This window comes from Rhinichthys klamathensis, unplaced genomic scaffold (genome assembly GCF_029890125.1).
Source record: "Rhinichthys klamathensis goyatoka isolate OS25496 unplaced genomic scaffold, OSU_Roscu_1.1 h1tg000150l_1, whole genome shotgun sequence".
NCBI classification, from domain to species: Eukaryota; Metazoa; Chordata; class Actinopteri; order Cypriniformes; family Leuciscidae; genus Rhinichthys; species Rhinichthys klamathensis.
The window spans coordinates 2,583,193-2,601,897 of NW_026606685.1; the positions used below are offsets into that span (position 1 = coordinate 2,583,193).

At 42.7% G+C, this 18,705-nt stretch overlaps 1 protein-coding gene across 1 annotated transcript; it reads left to right on the forward strand.

Moving 5' to 3' along the window:
- The first annotated feature begins 2,513 nt into the window (after positions 1-2,513).
- Positions 2,514-18,512, forward strand: dcaf12 (DDB1 and CUL4 associated factor 12). The gene is made up of 9 exons (XM_056258392.1): positions 2,514-2,930; positions 5,895-6,185; positions 8,773-9,051; positions 9,238-9,298; positions 10,801-10,994; positions 11,110-11,175; positions 11,292-11,454; positions 11,570-11,748; positions 18,023-18,512. The coding sequence occupies exons 1-9, from the start codon at positions 2,874-2,876 to the stop codon at positions 18,179-18,181; spliced, it is 1,449 nt and encodes a 482-aa protein (XP_056114367.1). The 5' UTR covers positions 2,514-2,873; the 3' UTR covers positions 18,182-18,512.
- Positions 18,513-18,705: the final 193 nt, after the last annotated feature.

Genomic DNA, 18,705 nt, shown 5'->3' on the forward strand with positions numbered 1-18,705 from the left:
ATATAAGTAAACAATTTGCAGTTTTAATGATGTCCTGTATGAAAAAAATGACGGAGTATGTTTTTACGTTTCCACTGTTCGATCGCCCGTGCCTCTCTCTCTCTCTCACACACACACACACACACACACTGTTCATCGCGCGATTCGCGCCCGCGCCTCTCTCTCTCTCGCACGCGCGCGCACACACACACACACACACTGTTCATCGCGCGATTCGCGCCCGCGCCTCTCTCTCTCGCGCGCGCGCACACGCGCACACACACACACACACACTGTTCATCGCGCGATTCGCGCCCGCGCCTCTCTCTCTCTCGCACCCGCGCGCACACACACACACACTGTTCGATCGCGCCTCTCTCTCTCTCGCACACACACACACACACTGTTCATCGCGCCTCTCTCTCTCTCTCTCTCTCTCGCTCTCTCTCTCTCTCTCTCTCTCTCTCTCTCTCTCTCTCTCTCTCTCTCGCGCGCACACAGACACACACACTCCTGCATTGCAATCTTGATCGCAGCCTGTTCATTGCTGCGTTAACAGTCACACCAAAAGCGAATAGAGCGAAATTTATCGCTATTTAAGAGGGTTTTTTTTTTATTTGTACCGTGTATTCTGCGTGCAAATTCGTGCACCGAACCGTGACGCCCGTACCGTTTCGGTTCAATACGAATACATGTACCGTTCCACCCCTAGTGCTAGTGAGACTTGTCTTCTTTTGAACTCTGATATGTCTCCCATTATGTTGTGTGGATTGCAATTTTTGATGTACAGCTGTGCTATTACTCTGCTAATTCAACCTTCACACACTGCTCTTACTGACGGAATGTAAAATCAGTTAAGATTGGCCACCAGGCCTAGCATAAGGTATAGGCGTGAAACCTTCAACACTATATTGGACAGTGTTTCAGTTTCATTGTCCAACCCCTATATATATATATATATATATATATATATATAGTCTTGAAATTGTCTTGATGCAAAATCTACTATTTTTTCTTCTTTTTTTTTTTTAGATGAAATATGACCCGCATATGTTCTTGACAGATTTCAAGAGGTTCACCCATCCCGCACTGGACTGATTATTCAAATAAAGTAAACATGGTTCTTCCTCGTCTACTTTTTGTGTCAGCATCCCTCAGTCTAGGCTGAACAGACTAGAAAAGGCTGAAAAGAACAGAGCAAACCCACTGCTGGATGCATCACAAAGAGCATTCTGGCCTGGAGTTAGTCAGCGCTCAAATGCAGATCTATTGTTATAATTGTAAATGGGGAAATGTGCTGAACCTGATGGACAGGTAGAGCAGATCAGAGGGCTTTTGTTTTGACGATACAGAGATCTGTTGCTCTTAAAAGTGTAGCGTTTTAAAATGTTTAGTTTTATTTAAAATTATTTCAGACTTCAGTATGATAAAACTTAATCTTCTTTTCAAAAAAATGTGGCTGTCACTGCACTGGTGTTTCTGATGCACAGATTTTGTCCAGGAGCAGCAAAAAAAAAAAAGGATTAACTCTTGCTGGTATGGTGAAACTTCCAGTGGAACAGAAATAAGCAGCAACAAAGGTCACACCCCACATGTTGAACAGCAAATTGTGTGTCGGACAAAATAAACGATCAGCCAATGGCATTGAACTGGGGAAACATTTTCATCACGTTCATAATTAGAGAGGAGGGCATTCAGTAATGTGAATTTCCACACTTTTATTAATTAAATAAATTATTAGTCATTTGTAATTATGTAGCTCCTTACACTCTGGACTTTCTTTCAACCAACTTCACGAGGTGCTGGACACTTATTTCCTCTTTTCCTTCACTGTTCAGTCATCCTTTTAAAACAAAGTTTAGTACTTTATATTTCTCTTAAAAACTCATTTAAAGAATGTTTATATAATGTTTATATATTTCATATATATTATAAAATTTAATAAGTTATACAGGTCAATTTCAATGATATACAATCATATAATTTAACTTAGCGAGGCCCCTAATAAATCATAGCATAATAGACTTTAGGTTTTAACCTAATAAATTATTTTCTACTACGATTACTACGTCTATAAATGTACATTAACATAACGACCACCAAATACATTAAAGGAGTCATAATGTGCAATTTTCACTTTTCCATGAGAATCAATGTATGTTATGATTGACTAACGATTATACATTGGCCGGGATGCCGATATCTATGACCAGAGCTTATTTTTATCCAGCCAATTTTAATGATAAAAATGACATGCATCATTCATGAGACATTGTACATTATAAATGCCATAAACTTTTTTTGTGGATTTAAATAAAGCACATAATTGTAAGAATGAATATATAACTACAGCAAAACAAACCATTTAGTTTACAAGTAGAAAATGATACGTGAGCCGTAAACCATGGCCGTAAAACGTGAGAAGGTAGAGCGTGCGCGCGCACGCACGCAACAGTCGCGCACGCGTACGCTTGACCTTGTTTTTGTTGATGTTTGACTAGAGTGCGGCTGCGCGCGGCGATGTACGTTGTCGGATGACGCGTTTTGTCAGGAGAACGACGGACAGAGACAGAGAAAGAAGATAGGTGAAAAGTGAGCTCGGTGCAGGGGAGGGGCAGCTGTACCGTTGTAGCTCCTCCACACAGACGGAAAACAAACAATCCTGCCCTGAAAAAGATCTCAATCAAACGGATCGGGGATCGGCCACTAAAACAGAGTCGGACGGTTAACGTTATTCGATTCATCCTCGGCCGACGCGACTCCATTGGATTCGATTAGTCGCGCCGCTTTACCAGCCCAGAGGCCGCCGAAATAACCCCATGGCCATTATATGATCCACTTCCCAGCGTCGCTGCTACCCTCCATGTGGGTGAGGGAACTGTGCGTGTCGGGCTATGGCGAGAAAAACAGTTAGCAGGAAAAGGAAAGCAGAGGAGCCCAAGGAACAACAGGTAAAAAAACAAAAACAAACATCTGTTATACCTAACAAAAACACTAGCTACATGCTAACCTCTCGTTTGATATGAAATGATAACCACGTATAATGTAAAACAGAAGCTCGAAATGTGACAGTTTACAAACAGGAACAGATTGCAGTCTAATGTTAGCATCAGTCTGCTGGCTAAAGGCTAACGTTAATGGTGTGGTTGTTAACTTAGTTGTTGTTGACATTGATCTGGCATTGGTGAGCTGGTTTATTAATGTGTAATCATTTATCAGTTGCCTTGGACGTTGAGGTTGTGTGTCTGAGTACGTCTTAATCCTGCAATAGATTACAGGATAATGGTACTCCTGCAAGAGACAGACAGCATTAACGTTAGCTGGTTAGTCGCCCTGTAGGACTGAGATCTGCTATAGTTCTCTATTATTTCATCATTAAGATGAGAAATATCAAAAACACAATGTGTTTTTTTGCTGCACAATGATATAACGTTAGTCTCAAAATCAAGATTAATGTTCTTAACATATGTATCAATGTATTCGATTGTCTCTTTATTGATATAACCATAAGCCACATTTCTTCAGACTTATTAAATATTTTATATAATTAGATATATTTTTAAACATAAGAAAACGGGCATATAAATGCAGTCTTTAAAGAAACATTACCACTATGTCCTGACAGCAGGAAGAGTTTAATTTTAGCCAGATTTCACAGATGTGTCTGTACTTTCTGTCAAAAATGTGACGTTTTAATGAAAACATTTATATAATAACTTAAGGCAATATCAAAGTCAACCTTCATCCTGAAGGTCCTCTTTCTATATTCCACCTGCTATGAGTTCAACAAGGTCATATAACGTTAGGTGCTGTTGAATTTGTATCATTTAAAATAATTGTCAATGTCAATATGTTTAACTTGTCTAGTTTTATCAATATTCCTGATGAATATCTGACACATTCTTTTGAATCTGTTGATTATTGATCTGTATGGATTGATTGGCCAGTAATGGCTTATTATGGCCTTGTAGTGATGTAGATGTGGATTCACAGGACAGGATACAGATACAGTCCTCATATGGGCCGGGGAAGGTGGTCTTCAGTGCAACACACTGACTACCGGTAGTTGCTTTCCTTATTTGGTTTCGTTGAAGGTTTATTTCTGTTATCACAGGTTAACACTAAACGTGTCCCTGTGTGACAGCCATATCTAGAAGAGAAAATCATTCAAAAAAATTCACTGATATATCATAGGCCTCAACAATTGATGTTAGTAGTACCTAACTAGACCTTATGAGGTGAATGATTGTCCTGACTTTATATTATGTTCATCTCACTGATTATTTAAATTTCATATTATTTTATTACTATAATATTGTAAATATCATATAATAATACAGTGAGTTTATGAAGTCTATAATTTAAAGAAAAGTTTTTTTCATGCTTCAAAACTTTCACATATCATAGCTTAATATACAGAAACGGTTACATCTAAGTAAGCCGTTTGCAGGTTTATTTCTCTAAAAATGTTTGTTTGTGTATCCCGACCAGCACAACCCAGCATCAACCAATGTGTGAATTTGGGGGCGGGACTAGTCAGATGAGATATTTTTGTAGTACAGCTTGATTGTTAATGTTGATTCTTTGAGGGTTTCCCACAGCTTTAACACTCTTGAAGGGTTTTTTTTTTGGTATGATAATACACTTGCAGAGTTTGTGAATGGGAAGGTGGCCGTGTCTTGACTAAGATCCTATTCTGACCTACTTGGCCGCTAGGATCTGGGTCAGTCAGATAGGACCGACGTTTACTGGCCTGAAGGGGGATTGGAAGAGCTTTACAAGAGTAGAAACGCATCAGTGTTTATGACTAGATCTCGCGTAGGACAGATTATGTCATTTCAGCGAGAGTTATTTATATGGGTGATGATGTCTTGATTATAAGCGTTATGATGTCAGTGCTGTTTAGTGGGAACAAGCATTAAAATGAATGAGTCTCCGTCTCACACACACTGATTGTTGGGCCTACGGGAGCTGATATACTTCAAGCCATTGGTTTTACACACCCCTGTCATGGCTATATTTGATTTGTCGATGCTTGCCGGGAGCACAGAATCGCTTTGTCTGCCATCTGGCGTTAGCATAAGATGGATGCCCTCACTTTTGTTGTTTGGCTGTTTTGGTGCAATATATTGTGTTTGATTGTATAGAGTGCTGTTAGCAGGGTGAGGTGATGGGTTTTCAGTGCCACCAGGTGTTTTTCTTCGAATGCAAGCTGTTTTTAAAAGCTGCAAAAGTGCCTACACAGTGCTGGATTGCAAAGGAGCCACCTTAAACCTGATGTCCTGTGAGATTTTTCTCATAATTTATGGTTTCTGTTTGAAAAAAAGTTACATAATCAGAATGAGAGAGAGAATATGCAATTTACTACCAAAGAGCATTTTTGTGAAGTAAAATTAAGGTTTAAATTAATTAACAAAGTTTTATGAAGAGGATCTAATGCTCACTCAAAGTTACTCTTGTAAACACTAAATTTCCAAATTAATATCCATTTTTTTAATGTTGTGATTAAAATGTATTTGTAGCATTTAACATGATTGATTTGAATTTTTAGTGGTTTATTTAATTTATTTAGTTAATATATTTGATTTATTTTGTGGTGATTTTTGCCCATTTGCACAGAATAAAATGCATATTTGAGCAGTTTCAACTAAAAGCAACTTGCAGTGACACATCTTAAAATATGTCAGCGCCATTATTTTTCTAAGACACATTTATGAAAGCTACTTAAATGTCCTAATAACCTAGCCCTGTCTGTGAAACCATGTCGAAAATTATTATCAGTAACTGCCAGTAAATGCTTTACAGTTTGTTTTAGGTCATAGCATTTTTTAAAATCACATTTATTATGAAAGTAAATTGTTTTCATTTAGATTTTTAACATGTTGTGGAATCACTCCTTTTTGTCCCTCTGACAGTTTGACTGGTGTCAGAGTGCGTTCAAGCGTGCCCGCGTGTCCAGCTCAGCGCGTCATGCCCAGCACTGGTGGCAGAGTCGGCGGTCGGTGGTGTGCTCTGTGAGAGGGAGGGAGTTTCGCCCCCAGCAGCAGCACGAGTGGAGCTTCCAGCGGAGTCTGCGCGGGTTCGCCGCTGGACGCATCCCCGGGATCCTGAGAGAGAGAGAGTTCTCCCTCGGCCGCCTCAACAAGGTGTTCGCTTCCCAATGGCTCAACCACAGACAGGTGGTGTGCGGGACCAAATGCAACACGGTGAGGTGGTTTATGATTAGTACTTCATGTAATGTTATCAATGCTGTACTGTTCTTTCCTCACATTTAAATCGTGATATATTTGAAAGTTTACTGTTAATTTTGATGTTTGGTGTAAACTGGAAAATAGTTTACTCTATTTCACAGTTTACACTTTCTTTCACTCTTTTGCTTTCACTCCCCACACATACAGGATGCAAGTTACTTTTAAAACCAGATTTACTTAACCGTACTTAATTTCCCTTAGCCTGGTTAAAACCAGACCATTCTCAGTTGTAACTGAGTTATGGTCTGGCAAAGCGTCATAGACAAATCATTTCCAGAGTGGCGTCACCAACGGACGTCGCGGATAGACCTAAAACCAATCAGAGCGATGAAGGAGATGACGTATGCAGAGCGGCAGAGAAACATCTCCGAGTGTTGTTCTTTGCTCGGTTTTTAACAAAATAGGAAACGCTTAAATCGCTTAAAACAGACGCGATAGCTGATTCGAACGAGTGATGTTCGACGGCGGCATCCATCTTTGTAATGTAGGCTAAAATCTGCTTCAAAATCCCAGCGCTGTCGTCACCGTGTAAAGCCCGCCCCAACGTTTCTGATTGGTGCCTCGATTTCGACGGATTGGAAATGGGCTTGAATGAGCTCTTTGCCAGACTAACTTTCAGAGCAAATCTAAATTTGCCGGAAGTTGTCTGGGTTTTCCCAGGCTAAATTTCCCTGAGACACTTGCAGGATATAATTCTGCATATGAGTTGGGTATTTACATTATTAAAGTGCAAGACACAAATCTTCCAAGAGAAAAGGCAAAAAAGTAGACCTACTATTATTATAGTTTACAATCTATATATATTAGGGCTGGCAAACGATTAATCACGATTAATCGCATCCAAAATAAAAGTTTGTGTTTACATAATATATGTGTGTGTACTGTGTATAATTATTTTATATATAAATACAGACACGTATATATTTAAGAAAAATATGTTATTTATATATAAAATGTTTATATTTATATAAAATATACATTATATATAGGCTACATTCAGTCTATATACATGAAAATATTTCTTAAATACACATGCATGTGTGGGTATTTATGTATTAAAAATAATTATACACAGTACACACACATATATTATGTAAACACAAACTTTTATTTTGGATGCGATTAATCGCGATTAATCGTTTGACAGCCCTAATATATATATATTCAACTAGTATTTTTTTTAAATGACAAAGACACACAGCAAAATTAACTAAAATTTAAAATATTAATAAAAATATTGAATCTCATTGATACTAAAATAACTATCCCTACCAGTTTGCAAAAGGATTTTCGAGGCACATGTCACCCTACAAGAATATTCCTGGTTAAATGAGCTCTATTGACAGCTACTGTGACATGCTGTTGATTGAAACAGAAAATAATTTTGGCCTGTAAATTGATGCTCTTATAGAGTTTAACTTATTTAAAGTCCCTCTTAAAACTCATCTTTGATCACCAAAATGATATATTTAAATGTTTTTTCCTGTCAAAATAATTTCTTCATGCCCTAAAATAGCTTCAATGTAACTCTACACCCTTGCTTCATTTAGTACGTGGAATCATGAATATGCATATTAGTCTCCTCCTCCACTCAATCACACGCTACACGATTGCAAGAGGAAATACTGGTTTAATTCAGCCATATATGTTTGAACCAGAAACTGATTCAGAAGAAGTGGAAAAACGAATTATACAGGCTTTTCTACAAGTCGATTATAAGCCTTTGGCTTGACTACTTTAGCAAACAACTAATAATGTGTTGCTAATTTTACATGTTCAAACCATGTTCCCGTTCACTATCTCAGTCAGATGGCTGCCTTCTGAAAATCAGTATCTTAGAAATGCTTTTAACAACTTAGAAAGCCTGTGGAGAAAGGCATATAGTCCATCACAACATAATATATATCATGAACATAATTCTACCGCTCTATTGCTAAATGTACCTGATTTTTAATATCAACAGAAAAATATACCGGGATAACCTGGCTTCTCTTTTAGCATGATATGTTAAATTCCGCCCCGCACGTTGACGGGATTGTTTACAACATGTTTGTGATGTAGAGAAGTTTTTGAGGTATTTTTTTCACTGCAGTTTTAAGGAGAAAATACTCAGCAATGGTGTTGACTGATGAATTTGCACATGATTTGTCTTAAAGCATATTAAAAACACCACATAGACATATTATAAACAACATGAAAAACTTGATTTTCATCACAGGGGGTCTTAAATATTCCTTTAAAGGTACAGTTCACCCAAAAATGAAAATCTCCATCATGCTTTTCCATACAACTAAAGAGAATTGCAACTGTCAAGCTCCAATATGACACAAAAGTACAAAGAATATGCCCAGCTGTTTTGCTATATGCTTCTAAGACTTTCACCATGGTTCTGAGATGTTCCAGAGTACAATTTAGAGCTTGATAGATTTGACCTATTTATGTGTTTTATTTGTGTGTGGATTTCCAAAATGATCTAATTATTTTTGATACAGAATTCCTACAAGGATGACTTTTACTAATCCTGTTTTTCTTGTTCTTTTAGCTATTTGTGGTGGACGTCCTTTCAGGACAGATAACCAGGATACCCATGCTGAAAGACAGAGAGGGCAGGGGAGATATCTCCCAGGGTTCGGGTGGAGTGGGAGGCCATTTCCATTTCCAAAATCCAGGATCAGTCGGTGGCCTGGATGTCCAGCAGGGATGTGGCATCCACGCCATAGAGCTGAACCCCTCTCGTACTTTGCTGGCCACTGGAGGTGACAACCCCAACAGCCTGGCAGTGTACAGACTTCCCACACTTGACCCTGTCTGTGTCGGGGATGTGAGTCCGCCCTTTGCTCTCTTTCTAGTTGTGCAAGTAGTGTAAATGTCAAATGGATTAGTGGCTTCAGCCTTTGGCTCCATAAAAAGGAAAAACAAAAGTGCTCTTAGTGGCTAGCTTTGACTATCGTAATTGAAAACAACTCTGTTATTTAAAGACTCAAGTTTGGTTCTATATTTCTAACAGGATGGGCACAACGACTGGATATTCTCCATTGCGTGGATCAGTGATACCATGGCAGTCTCAGGTAAGAAGCTTGCAGATCCAGTTTTTTTTTTTTATTCTTTTTCCCCCCCAATTTTTTACATAGTGTATACATTTAAGAATACAAAGAAAACCAGACAATACAAACATAACAGAAGAAAACAAAACAAGAGGGGGTAGACTAGCATAGACAAGACCTAATCATAGATGAATTATTACAGCGAGAACAATAATTATACACTATTCAGACTTGAGGAAATCCACAAAGGGCTGCCATACAGTTTGAAATTGGCGATGAGATTTGGACTCCAAGGAACGTATCCTCTCTAGTTGTATGACATGAAACAGTTCACATAACCAAGCTATGAACGATGGAGAGTCTGACGATTTCCAGTTTAAAAGTATTGTTTTTTTCGCAAGAGTCATGCCCATCAATAGAGATCGTTGCTGAGATCTTGGAAGAGTATTCAATGTCACAGAGGATCCAAGAATTGCAAGACCATTGCAGATCCAGTTTTGAGCAAACACTTAACACCGTGTCCTAACACATTAAGTGCGAGTGTACATTTCAAGAATTGCCAAAATCATATTTCACCCCAAGCAGGTCATATTTCACCCAAAGGGAGAAAAGAAATAGAAAGTATGTTTTGCATGAAGAAAATGGGGCCTAGTTCCGGAACATTAAGATTTATATTACTTTCATTACAGTTTAGCACAGCCTGGGATGCATTTCTTAGTAACATACTGTAATGTGAAAATGACTCATTCTCATAACTGTAATGTGATTTGTATTTTTTACATAAATCTATTTCCTTCTGATTTTAATAAAAAAAAAAAATGTCATTAGTTTATTACAGTAATGGGAATGACATCTTGAGTTCTAGTAATGATTTTTTTTCTCTAAATTGTCTTGAATTTGTCACAGTGCAAAAATACTATTGAAACATGCATTTTTTTAATGCAACAAATTTATATCAGCCATGACAGTCAGCAGAATTGCACTTTTTGTGTTTCATGTGGTAGTCCTGTCGATCATATAATCTTATTAAATCAAATTTATGCTACACATGGATGTCTGCATACTTAAATATGCATGTTTTAATTATTCCTGTAATTTTTGTCATTTTGCACAGCTTTTCACTTCCATTCAGGACAGAAAAAGTGTCTGATACTTTAAATTTGATATGTTTTAACAAGAGGGGTAATATGTTATCAGGTTGTTATCTGGAATTTTTCTTGGAAGTTATCTGGAATCTTTTCTTGTTCCTCTTATTAACAATTCTTTTCACAATATTTCACTGTCTATTCGTTTGTTTATTTTTAGCTGTGTGATAAGCAGGATAATGTACAGTCAGCCAGTCATAATCACTCAAATAACCTGTTTAAAGCTATGCAAGACCCCTCTACTTTCCCTGACTACCCTGTCTGGGTGTATTTTGAGATGAATTATACATCATCTCTTGTTGTACACAATCCTATGTTGTACATGGTTTACAGATTCTACTGTTCCATTAAAGGAGAATGCATTTTTGTTCACTGGAGCAGGATCTCGTGATGGTTCCATGGGTCTGTGGGAGATATCAGAGGAGGTGTTGTCTCAAGCGGAGAAGCGTCAGAATGTGGAAGGGGTTCCTAGTTACTCCCACATTTCTCACCGCGCTCTCAAGGACATCCCGAAAGAGTACACCCACCCCTACAACTGCAAAGTGCGCGCACTAGCCTTCAACAACAGCCATAAGGTCAGCGGCTGTCTTTGACTCATGTGGCTGAACTGACTCAAAATTGATTGTCTTTGTGCGTCATTCAAGCTCACCGTTTCTCCAATTCTACTTTTCTTTTTCATTCATCCATTAGGAGTTGGGTGCCGTTTCTCTAGATGGATATTTCCATCTGTGGAAAGCACAAGACAACCTGTGTAAGGTACAGTTATCAGTATCAGTACCAGTATTTTTCTCTCTCTCATATATTGGCTTTTTATGCCAAGCTCAATATTTGGTTTCTCATGACTGTTTTTTTCCGTTAAATTCGATTTTCAGGAGCTTTCTACCAAACTTCCTTACTGTAAGGAGAATGTGTGTCTGGCGTACGGGATGGACTGGTCTGTTTATGCAGTCGGCTCTCAGGCTCACGTTTCCTTCCTTGACCCCCGGCAATCGACTCAGAACATCAAATCTGTGAGCTCCAGGGAGCGTGGCAGTGGTATGTTTGTTTTTTTTCTTCCAAGATAGTTCAGACAAAGTTAAAAAGTTATATTTTGCCAAGCAAACTGGTGTTCAATTTTCTGTTTTTTTTTATTTTTATTATTATTTCCTAGGTATTCGCTCTGTGAGCTTCTATGAACACATAGTGACAGTAGGCACTGGCCAAGGTTCCCTGCTCTTCTACGATATCAGGGCCCAGCGTTTTCTGGATGGCCCATCCAGCGCACCCGGCGGGTACCGGAATCGCACAGCAGAGGGCATCCTTAAACTCTCCACAGGGAGAGGATGGCTGGTAAGATTGTCCATTTTGACCCTGATTCTCTCTGCCTTGCATGCTGAAATTTTATATATTTTTATTTTATTTTATATTTTACATATCGATTAGACTAATATATGTATCTTTTATTTGATGTAGGCCATTGTTTATTATTATATTTTACATACATTAGAGCTGCATGAATCCGGAAAAATTTAGTTAAAAAAAATAAAGATCAAGATTCTCCCACGATTCTGAACAGACAACTAAAACAAAAAACATGTAATTTACTAGAGGTTCTTACTAAATGTTAGTTGCTGCAGTCTATTTAAAAGTGTTTAAATAAATGATTCAATGACTCTTAAAGACTTCACCTGAATGATTCAATGTCAAATACATTTTTAACAGTCATTTGTTGCCACCTATTGGCTTACCGTAATTATGTAATTGATATAATCTTGTCAAGTTACTTTCAAAAGGTGATTTACTCGATTTTGTTCACTACTGTAAACATTAGTGTTTGTATCTGAACTATAAACTTATCTCAGTACTTCTGTGATCTCAGCAAGGCTGCATTTCTTTGATCAAAAATACAGTAAAACCGTAATATTGTGAAATTATTATTTAAAATATTACAATTTTGATACATTTTAAAATGTAATTTATTCCTGTGATGTCAAAGCTGAATTTTCAGCATCATTACTCCAGTCTTCAGTGTCACATGATCCTTCAGAAATCATTCTAATATGCTGATTTGCTGCTAAAGAAACATTTATTCTTATTATTATCAATGTTGAAAACAGTTGTACTGCCATATATTTTGTGGAAACCATTATACTTATTCTTTATAAACATATTTATAGATTAATAAAAAGTTCAAAAGAGCAGCATTTATTTGAAATAACATTATACTGTGGAGTGCAGTAAGTGAGGAGACAAGAGACGGAGATGCGTCGAGTCAACTTTACTATCCACTTCAATAATTCTATCACACAGTACAGCGAGTGATATCAAAACAAAACACAACGTCAAAAAACGGAAATCGTCATCGACTAACCTCCCCTTCCTTAAAGGTACAGTCCCTTGGTGAATGTCTCTTTCAGACTTCCTTGTGGGTCACTACACAGGCCCCCCCAGAATTCACCCATAAACAGGGCCAGGCTGAACATGTACCCCAAATTAAACATGTGACACTATGCACTAGTGCAAAATAGAACAGTCCAGCACATAACAGTCCCTCCAACAAAGTCAACGTACAGGGGGGCGGACTGGGCGGCCATAGCGGCTGCGCTTAACAGTAGAGGGGCCAAGGGCAAGGGGCGGGGCAGGGGCAGGGGTCGAGGTTGCCGCAGGTGGGCGCCCTCGCCGTGGGGGCAGGGCCAGCTGAAGCGGTTCGCCAATATCCACATGAGCAGGCTTGAGACGGTCAATAGCCACCCGCTCAGGCCTGCCCCCCATATCCACAACAAAGTTCTTAGACCCCCCCACCAGGACACGGAAGGGCCCATCGTATGGGGGCTGCAGCGGTGTCCGATGGCCATCATGGCGGATGAAGACATACTTGGCTGATGGTAAATCCTTGGGCACATAGGACCGGGGAAGGCCATGGTGAGACGTCGGAATAGGAACAAAAGCATCTGCAATGTCCCGAGATGCAGCCCGATGTGAGGCAACTGACCACGGGGCCGTGGCATCTGGAAGAAACTCCCCCGGAACACGCAGAGGCTGGCCATACACCAGCTCGGCCGATGAGGCTTGAAGATCTTCCTTGGGGGCGGAGCGAAGGCCAAGCATAACCCATGGGAGGCGGTCAGCCCAGTCGCTGCCCGTAAGGCTGGCCCTGAGCGCGGCCTTCATGTCACGATGAAACCGCTCGCACAATCCGTTGCTCTGTGGGTTATAGGCTGTGGTACGGTGGACCTTCACCCCAAGGACCTCGGCGACCGCAGACCAAAGCTCCGATGTGAACTGCGGACCCCGGTCCGAGGAGAGGTCGGACGGTGTGCCAAAACGGGCCACCCAAGCCATAATGAACGCCCGGGCCACTTCCGCTGATGTAGTGGAGGACAGGGGAACTACTTCTGGCCACCTGGTGGTCCTGTCCACCATGGTGAGGAGGTAGGTGTAACCACGGGAGGGGGGAAGTGGGCCCACCAGGTCCACATTCACATGATCAAAACGTCTCTCTGGCACTTTGAAGGGTGCCAAAGGAGCCTTGGTATGACGAGTCACCTTTGCGCGCTGGCACGCCACACAGGCCGCAGCCCAGGCCCTGATGTCCCTCCGCAGTCCCGGCCAGACGAACTTGGCCCCCACCAGCTTGGTAGAGGCCTTCACCCCCGGGTGGGAAAGACCATGGATGGCATTAAAAACTTTATGCCTCCATCCAGCAGGTACCATGGGGCGAGGTTGGCCAGTGGAGACGTCGCAGAGGAGTGTAGCGTTGGCCGTGTCAAACATCACATCTTCCATGAGCAGCGCCGTGGGGGCCGTCCTGTAGGCTTGCACCTCAGAGTCCGCCATTTGATCCGCAGCCATAGCCGCATAGTCGAGGCCCAAGTGGACGGAACCAGCGACTGCCCGGGAGAGGCAGTCGGCGACGAAATTGTCCTTGCCAGCCACGTGCTGAATGTCAGTGGTAAACTCGGAGATGGCCGAGAGCTGACGCTGCTGTCGACCAGACCATGGCTCCGTAGACTTGGCCATAGCAAACGTCAGCGGCTTGTGGTCAACGAAAGCCGTGAACCGCCGACCCTCCAACAGGAAACGGAAATGACGGGTGGCAAGGAAAAGACCCAGGAGCTCCCTGTCGAAGGCGCTGTACTTCCTCTCATTGTCCCGGAGCTTCCTGCTGAAAAAGGCCAGCGGCTGCCAGGCCCCGTTCACCCACTGCTCACACACAGCCCCCACGGCGTAATCAGAAGCGTCCGTAGTAAGAGCAACTGGGGCGGTCGGGGACGGGTGCGCCAGCAGAGCAGCGTTGGCCAGCGCAGTTTTGGCAGCATCAAACGCATCAGCCATCTCTGGGGACCAAGCCAACACGTCCACCGGTCTCCTACCCCGCAAAGCGTAGTACAATGGACGCATGAGCTGGGCCGCACGGGGGAGGAAACGGTTGTAGAAGTTCACCATGCCCAGGAACTCCTGCAGGGACTTCACAGTGCGTGGGCGTGGAAAACTGGCGACGGCCTCCACCTTGGCAGGGAGGGGAACTGCCCCCTGTGGGGTGACGTGGTGGCCGAGGAAATTGATGGATGACCGGCCAAACTCGCACTTGGCCGGGTTGATGATGAGGCCATGCTCACTGAGCCGGCCGAACAGCTGCCGGAGATGCGTCCGGTGGTCGTCTGCGGACGCGCTGGCCACGAGAATGTCGTCCAAGTAAACAAACATGAATGGCATATCTCGCAGCACCGAGTCCATGAGACGCTGAAACGTCTGCGCTGCCCCCTTGAGGCCGAAAGGCATCCGTAGGAATTCGAAAAGGCCAAAGGGTGTGATGACTGCTGTTTTGGGGACATCCTGTGGGTGGACAGGCACCTGGTGGTAACCGCGCACCAGGTCCACCTTTGAGAAAATGGTGGCGCCGGCTAGGTGGGCGGAGAAGTCCTGGATGTGCGGCACTGGGTACCGGTCGGGTGTGGTGGCATCGTTCAGGCGACGGAAATCTCCACAGGGACGCCATCCGCCATCAGCCTTGGTCACCATGTGCAGGGGGGACGCCCACGGGCTGTTGGAGCGGCGCACGATGCCGAGGTGCTCCATGGTGGCGAACTCCTCCCTGGCGATAGCGAGCTTGGCAGAGTCGAGGCGCCGGGCTCGTGCGTAGACTGGGGGGCCCACCGTGGTGATGTAGTGCTCCACGCCATGCTTAGCCACCGCCGATGAAAACGTGGGTGTGGTGATGTCAGGGAACTCAGCAAGTAGGCGTTGATACAGGTCCCCGTTGGCCAGCGTGTTCGACAGACAAAGCGCCCCTGTCCCTCCCAGCGTGCAGGGGTACGAAGCAAAAGAGAGGGCATCGATCAGGCGGCAGTTTGTAACATCCACCAACAGTCTATAAGCGCAGAGAAAATCCGCCCCCAGGAGCGACGTAGACACAGCTGCCATGACGAAGTCCCAGCCGAAACGCCGCCCGCCGAAACACACTTCCACATGCCTCGTGCCATAGGTACGAATGGGTGTGCCGTTAGCAGCGTCCATCGGGGGGCCGTGCCCGCCAGCCATAGTGTCCACAGGCTGCGCCGGCAGGATGCTGCGCTGAGCCCCAGAATCGACCAGCAGCCGCCGGCCGGACAAGGTGTCAGTGATGAATAACAGCTTGCAGTCACGGCCAGCGCCCATAGCTGCTAATGAGCGCCGGCCCTGGCTTTTCCCTGGGCTCCGAAACTGCAAGGCTGACGACACTGCTTGGCTTTTGCCCCAAACCTGGAATGGTAATAACACCACCCGTCCTCACGCTGTCGGCGGGCCGTCACAGCAGCTGCAGTGTCTGGGTCGTCCTCCGAGGGTGGAACAGACGTGCGCTGGGTGGGCAGCAGTGCATGGACAAACTGCTGTCGGTTGGCGAGGAATATCCTGTCTGCCTCCACAGCCAGTGCTCGGTAGTCCCTGGAGGAAGGGAGGGGGGAACTAGCCAGTGCGGTGCGCACGGGTGCTGGAAGCTGCCGCAGGAATATGTGCGCGAAAAGGAACGAGGGATCCGCCGCGCCCAGCACCGCCAGCATCCTCTCCATTAACTCGGACGGCTTGCTGTCGCCAAGGCCGTTCAGGGACAGCAGGCGGTCTGCCTTTTCCAGTTCTGACAGTTCAAAGAGGCTCAACAGGAACGTTTTAAGTGCGTCGTACTTGCCGTCAGCTGGAGGAGCCTCTAACAGCGCCATAGCCCTGGCCGTCGTCGAGGCATCTAAGGCCGCTACCACGTGGAAATACTTTGTAACGTCCTGTGTTATTCCTCTCAGCTGGAACTGTGCCTCGATGTGCTGAAACCACGGCCGTGGATTGTGCTGCCAAAAGTCCGGTAACTTGATGGTGGCTGCGTAGATAGCGCCGACATTAGCCGCGCCGCTAGCAGCGGCCGGCGCCGCGGCCGCAGCGTTTTCACCACCGTCGTTGTGTGACATAATTCAGCCGTGTTCAACTCGCGTCGGGGGTCACCAATGTGGAGTGCAGTAAGTGAGGAGACAAGAGACGGAGATGCGTCGAGTCAACTTTACTATCCACTTCAATAATTCTATCACACAGTACAGCGAGTGATATCAAAACAAAACACAACGTCAAAAAACGGAAATCGTCATCGACTAACCTCCCCTTCCTTAAAGGTACAGTCCCTTGGTGAATGTCTCTTTCAGACTTCCTTGTGGGTCACTACAATACATATCTTTAGTTACTTTTGATCAGTTTTTAGCCATCCTTGCTGAATAAAGGTATTAATTTGTTTAAAGAAAGTCTAACTATTACCAAACGTTTTAAATTAAATCTGATACCTAAACAATTATTGTTTTGCATTTTGAACTTTCATACTCATTTGATGTACATGTAATATTGCTATTTTCTTCTTTTGCTTTCTACACCAACCCACTACCTAATTTTTACCATGGGCAAACCTTGCAATTAATTAGTCTATATATAAGCTCCTTTACAAAGTGCTTACTTTAGCAGTCGGTTGCCTGCAGCATCAGCCTCTGCTTACCATATGGAAGTTCATTAAGCAGAAATGCTGTCTGCTGCATTAATCAGGAGTCCACATGGAAGTATAACTGCTATTTGATTGGTTTAATTGACCCACTTAATTTGCTGTTCTTTTGAACTTTCTATTCATTAAAAAAATCCAAAAAAAAAAAAAAAAATGCATCACAATTTTCCCAAAAGTAGCAGCACAACTTTTTTCAACATTGAATAATAAGAAATGTTTTCACAAAATCAGCATATTAGAATGATTTCTGAAGGATCATTTGACACATAGAGTTGATTATGATTTCACTTTTTTAACTTTAGTAAGTGTGTAATGTTTGCTATCTGCAAAGTTACAACGCTCAAAGTTCAAATCAAAGGGAGATGTTTGCTTTTAAAGAAATAGTTTTTTACTGTTTATACTGTGTTTTTTATCAAATAAATGCAGCATCAATGAACATAAAAGACATCTTTCATTTAACTTGAACCAACATTTAAAAATATCTTACCGACCCCAAAATGAACGGTAGTGTATGTATATTTATTGAGGCTGAAATAATATCAGAAACGCAAAAATATCAGTCCATATCAGTCAGGTTCTTGTACCGTTTCTAAAATGCAGATTCTTCTCCCACAGAATCACGATGAAACGTGGAGAAGCTACTTTTCCGACGTGCGCTCCTTCCCGAACGCCGTGTACACACACTGCTACGACGACTCCGGCACCAAACTCTTCGTGGCCGGCGGACCCCTGTGTTCTGGCCTACACGGAAACTACGCCGGCCTCTGGAGCTAACCTCCGTCCATCATCCCTCCATTTCGCTCTCACGTACCATGGGCTTATATGCCATCTTCCATTTTTCTCCTCACTCTTTTTTACTTTCAGTTTAGCTTCTATCCAAGATCATCCTCTATTTCTCAAAGGACTCAGGAGCATAGATGTGATTCTCAGCTGTTTTTTTTTTTTTTTTGTGCTTGTTCTTCTGTCTTTAAATTTTCATTTGCCTATTGTACTCCTGAATTTACATCTGTTTTTGTGTGTGGCGAAAAAACGGCAAAGAAAAAAGCAGAGATGTGACCCTGGCTGATGTCTGATCTCCTGGAGAAGTTTGTTTGAGTCCTGAAAAAAATGGAGGAGGTTTTCTCTTCTGTGCATTGGCTGCCTGAACCTTTGAGAACTGTGGAATAGTGTAAAAATATATGGAAATATTTAACAGTCTCGCTGGGCATTACGCTTAAGATTTATTTTTGTTTCGTTTGCTGGTTTTTTAAAAAAATTTTTGGTTGCTATAAACATGGCGTGTTGAGTTTTTGATGTGT

Excerpts from the sequence above, each read along its gene's own strand:
- dcaf12 (XM_056258392.1), top strand. The coding sequence starts at position 2,874 with ATGGCGAGAAAAACAGTTAGCAGGAAAAGGAAAGCAGAGGAGCCCAAG. Across the intron at positions 9,052-9,237 it reads ACCCTGTCTGTGTCGGGGAT|GATGGGCACAACGACTGGAT; the intron begins GTGAGTCCGCCC and ends TATTTCTAACAG. Across the intron at positions 9,299-10,800 it reads TGATACCATGGCAGTCTCAG|GATCTCGTGATGGTTCCATG; the intron begins GTAAGAAGCTTG and ends TCACTGGAGCAG.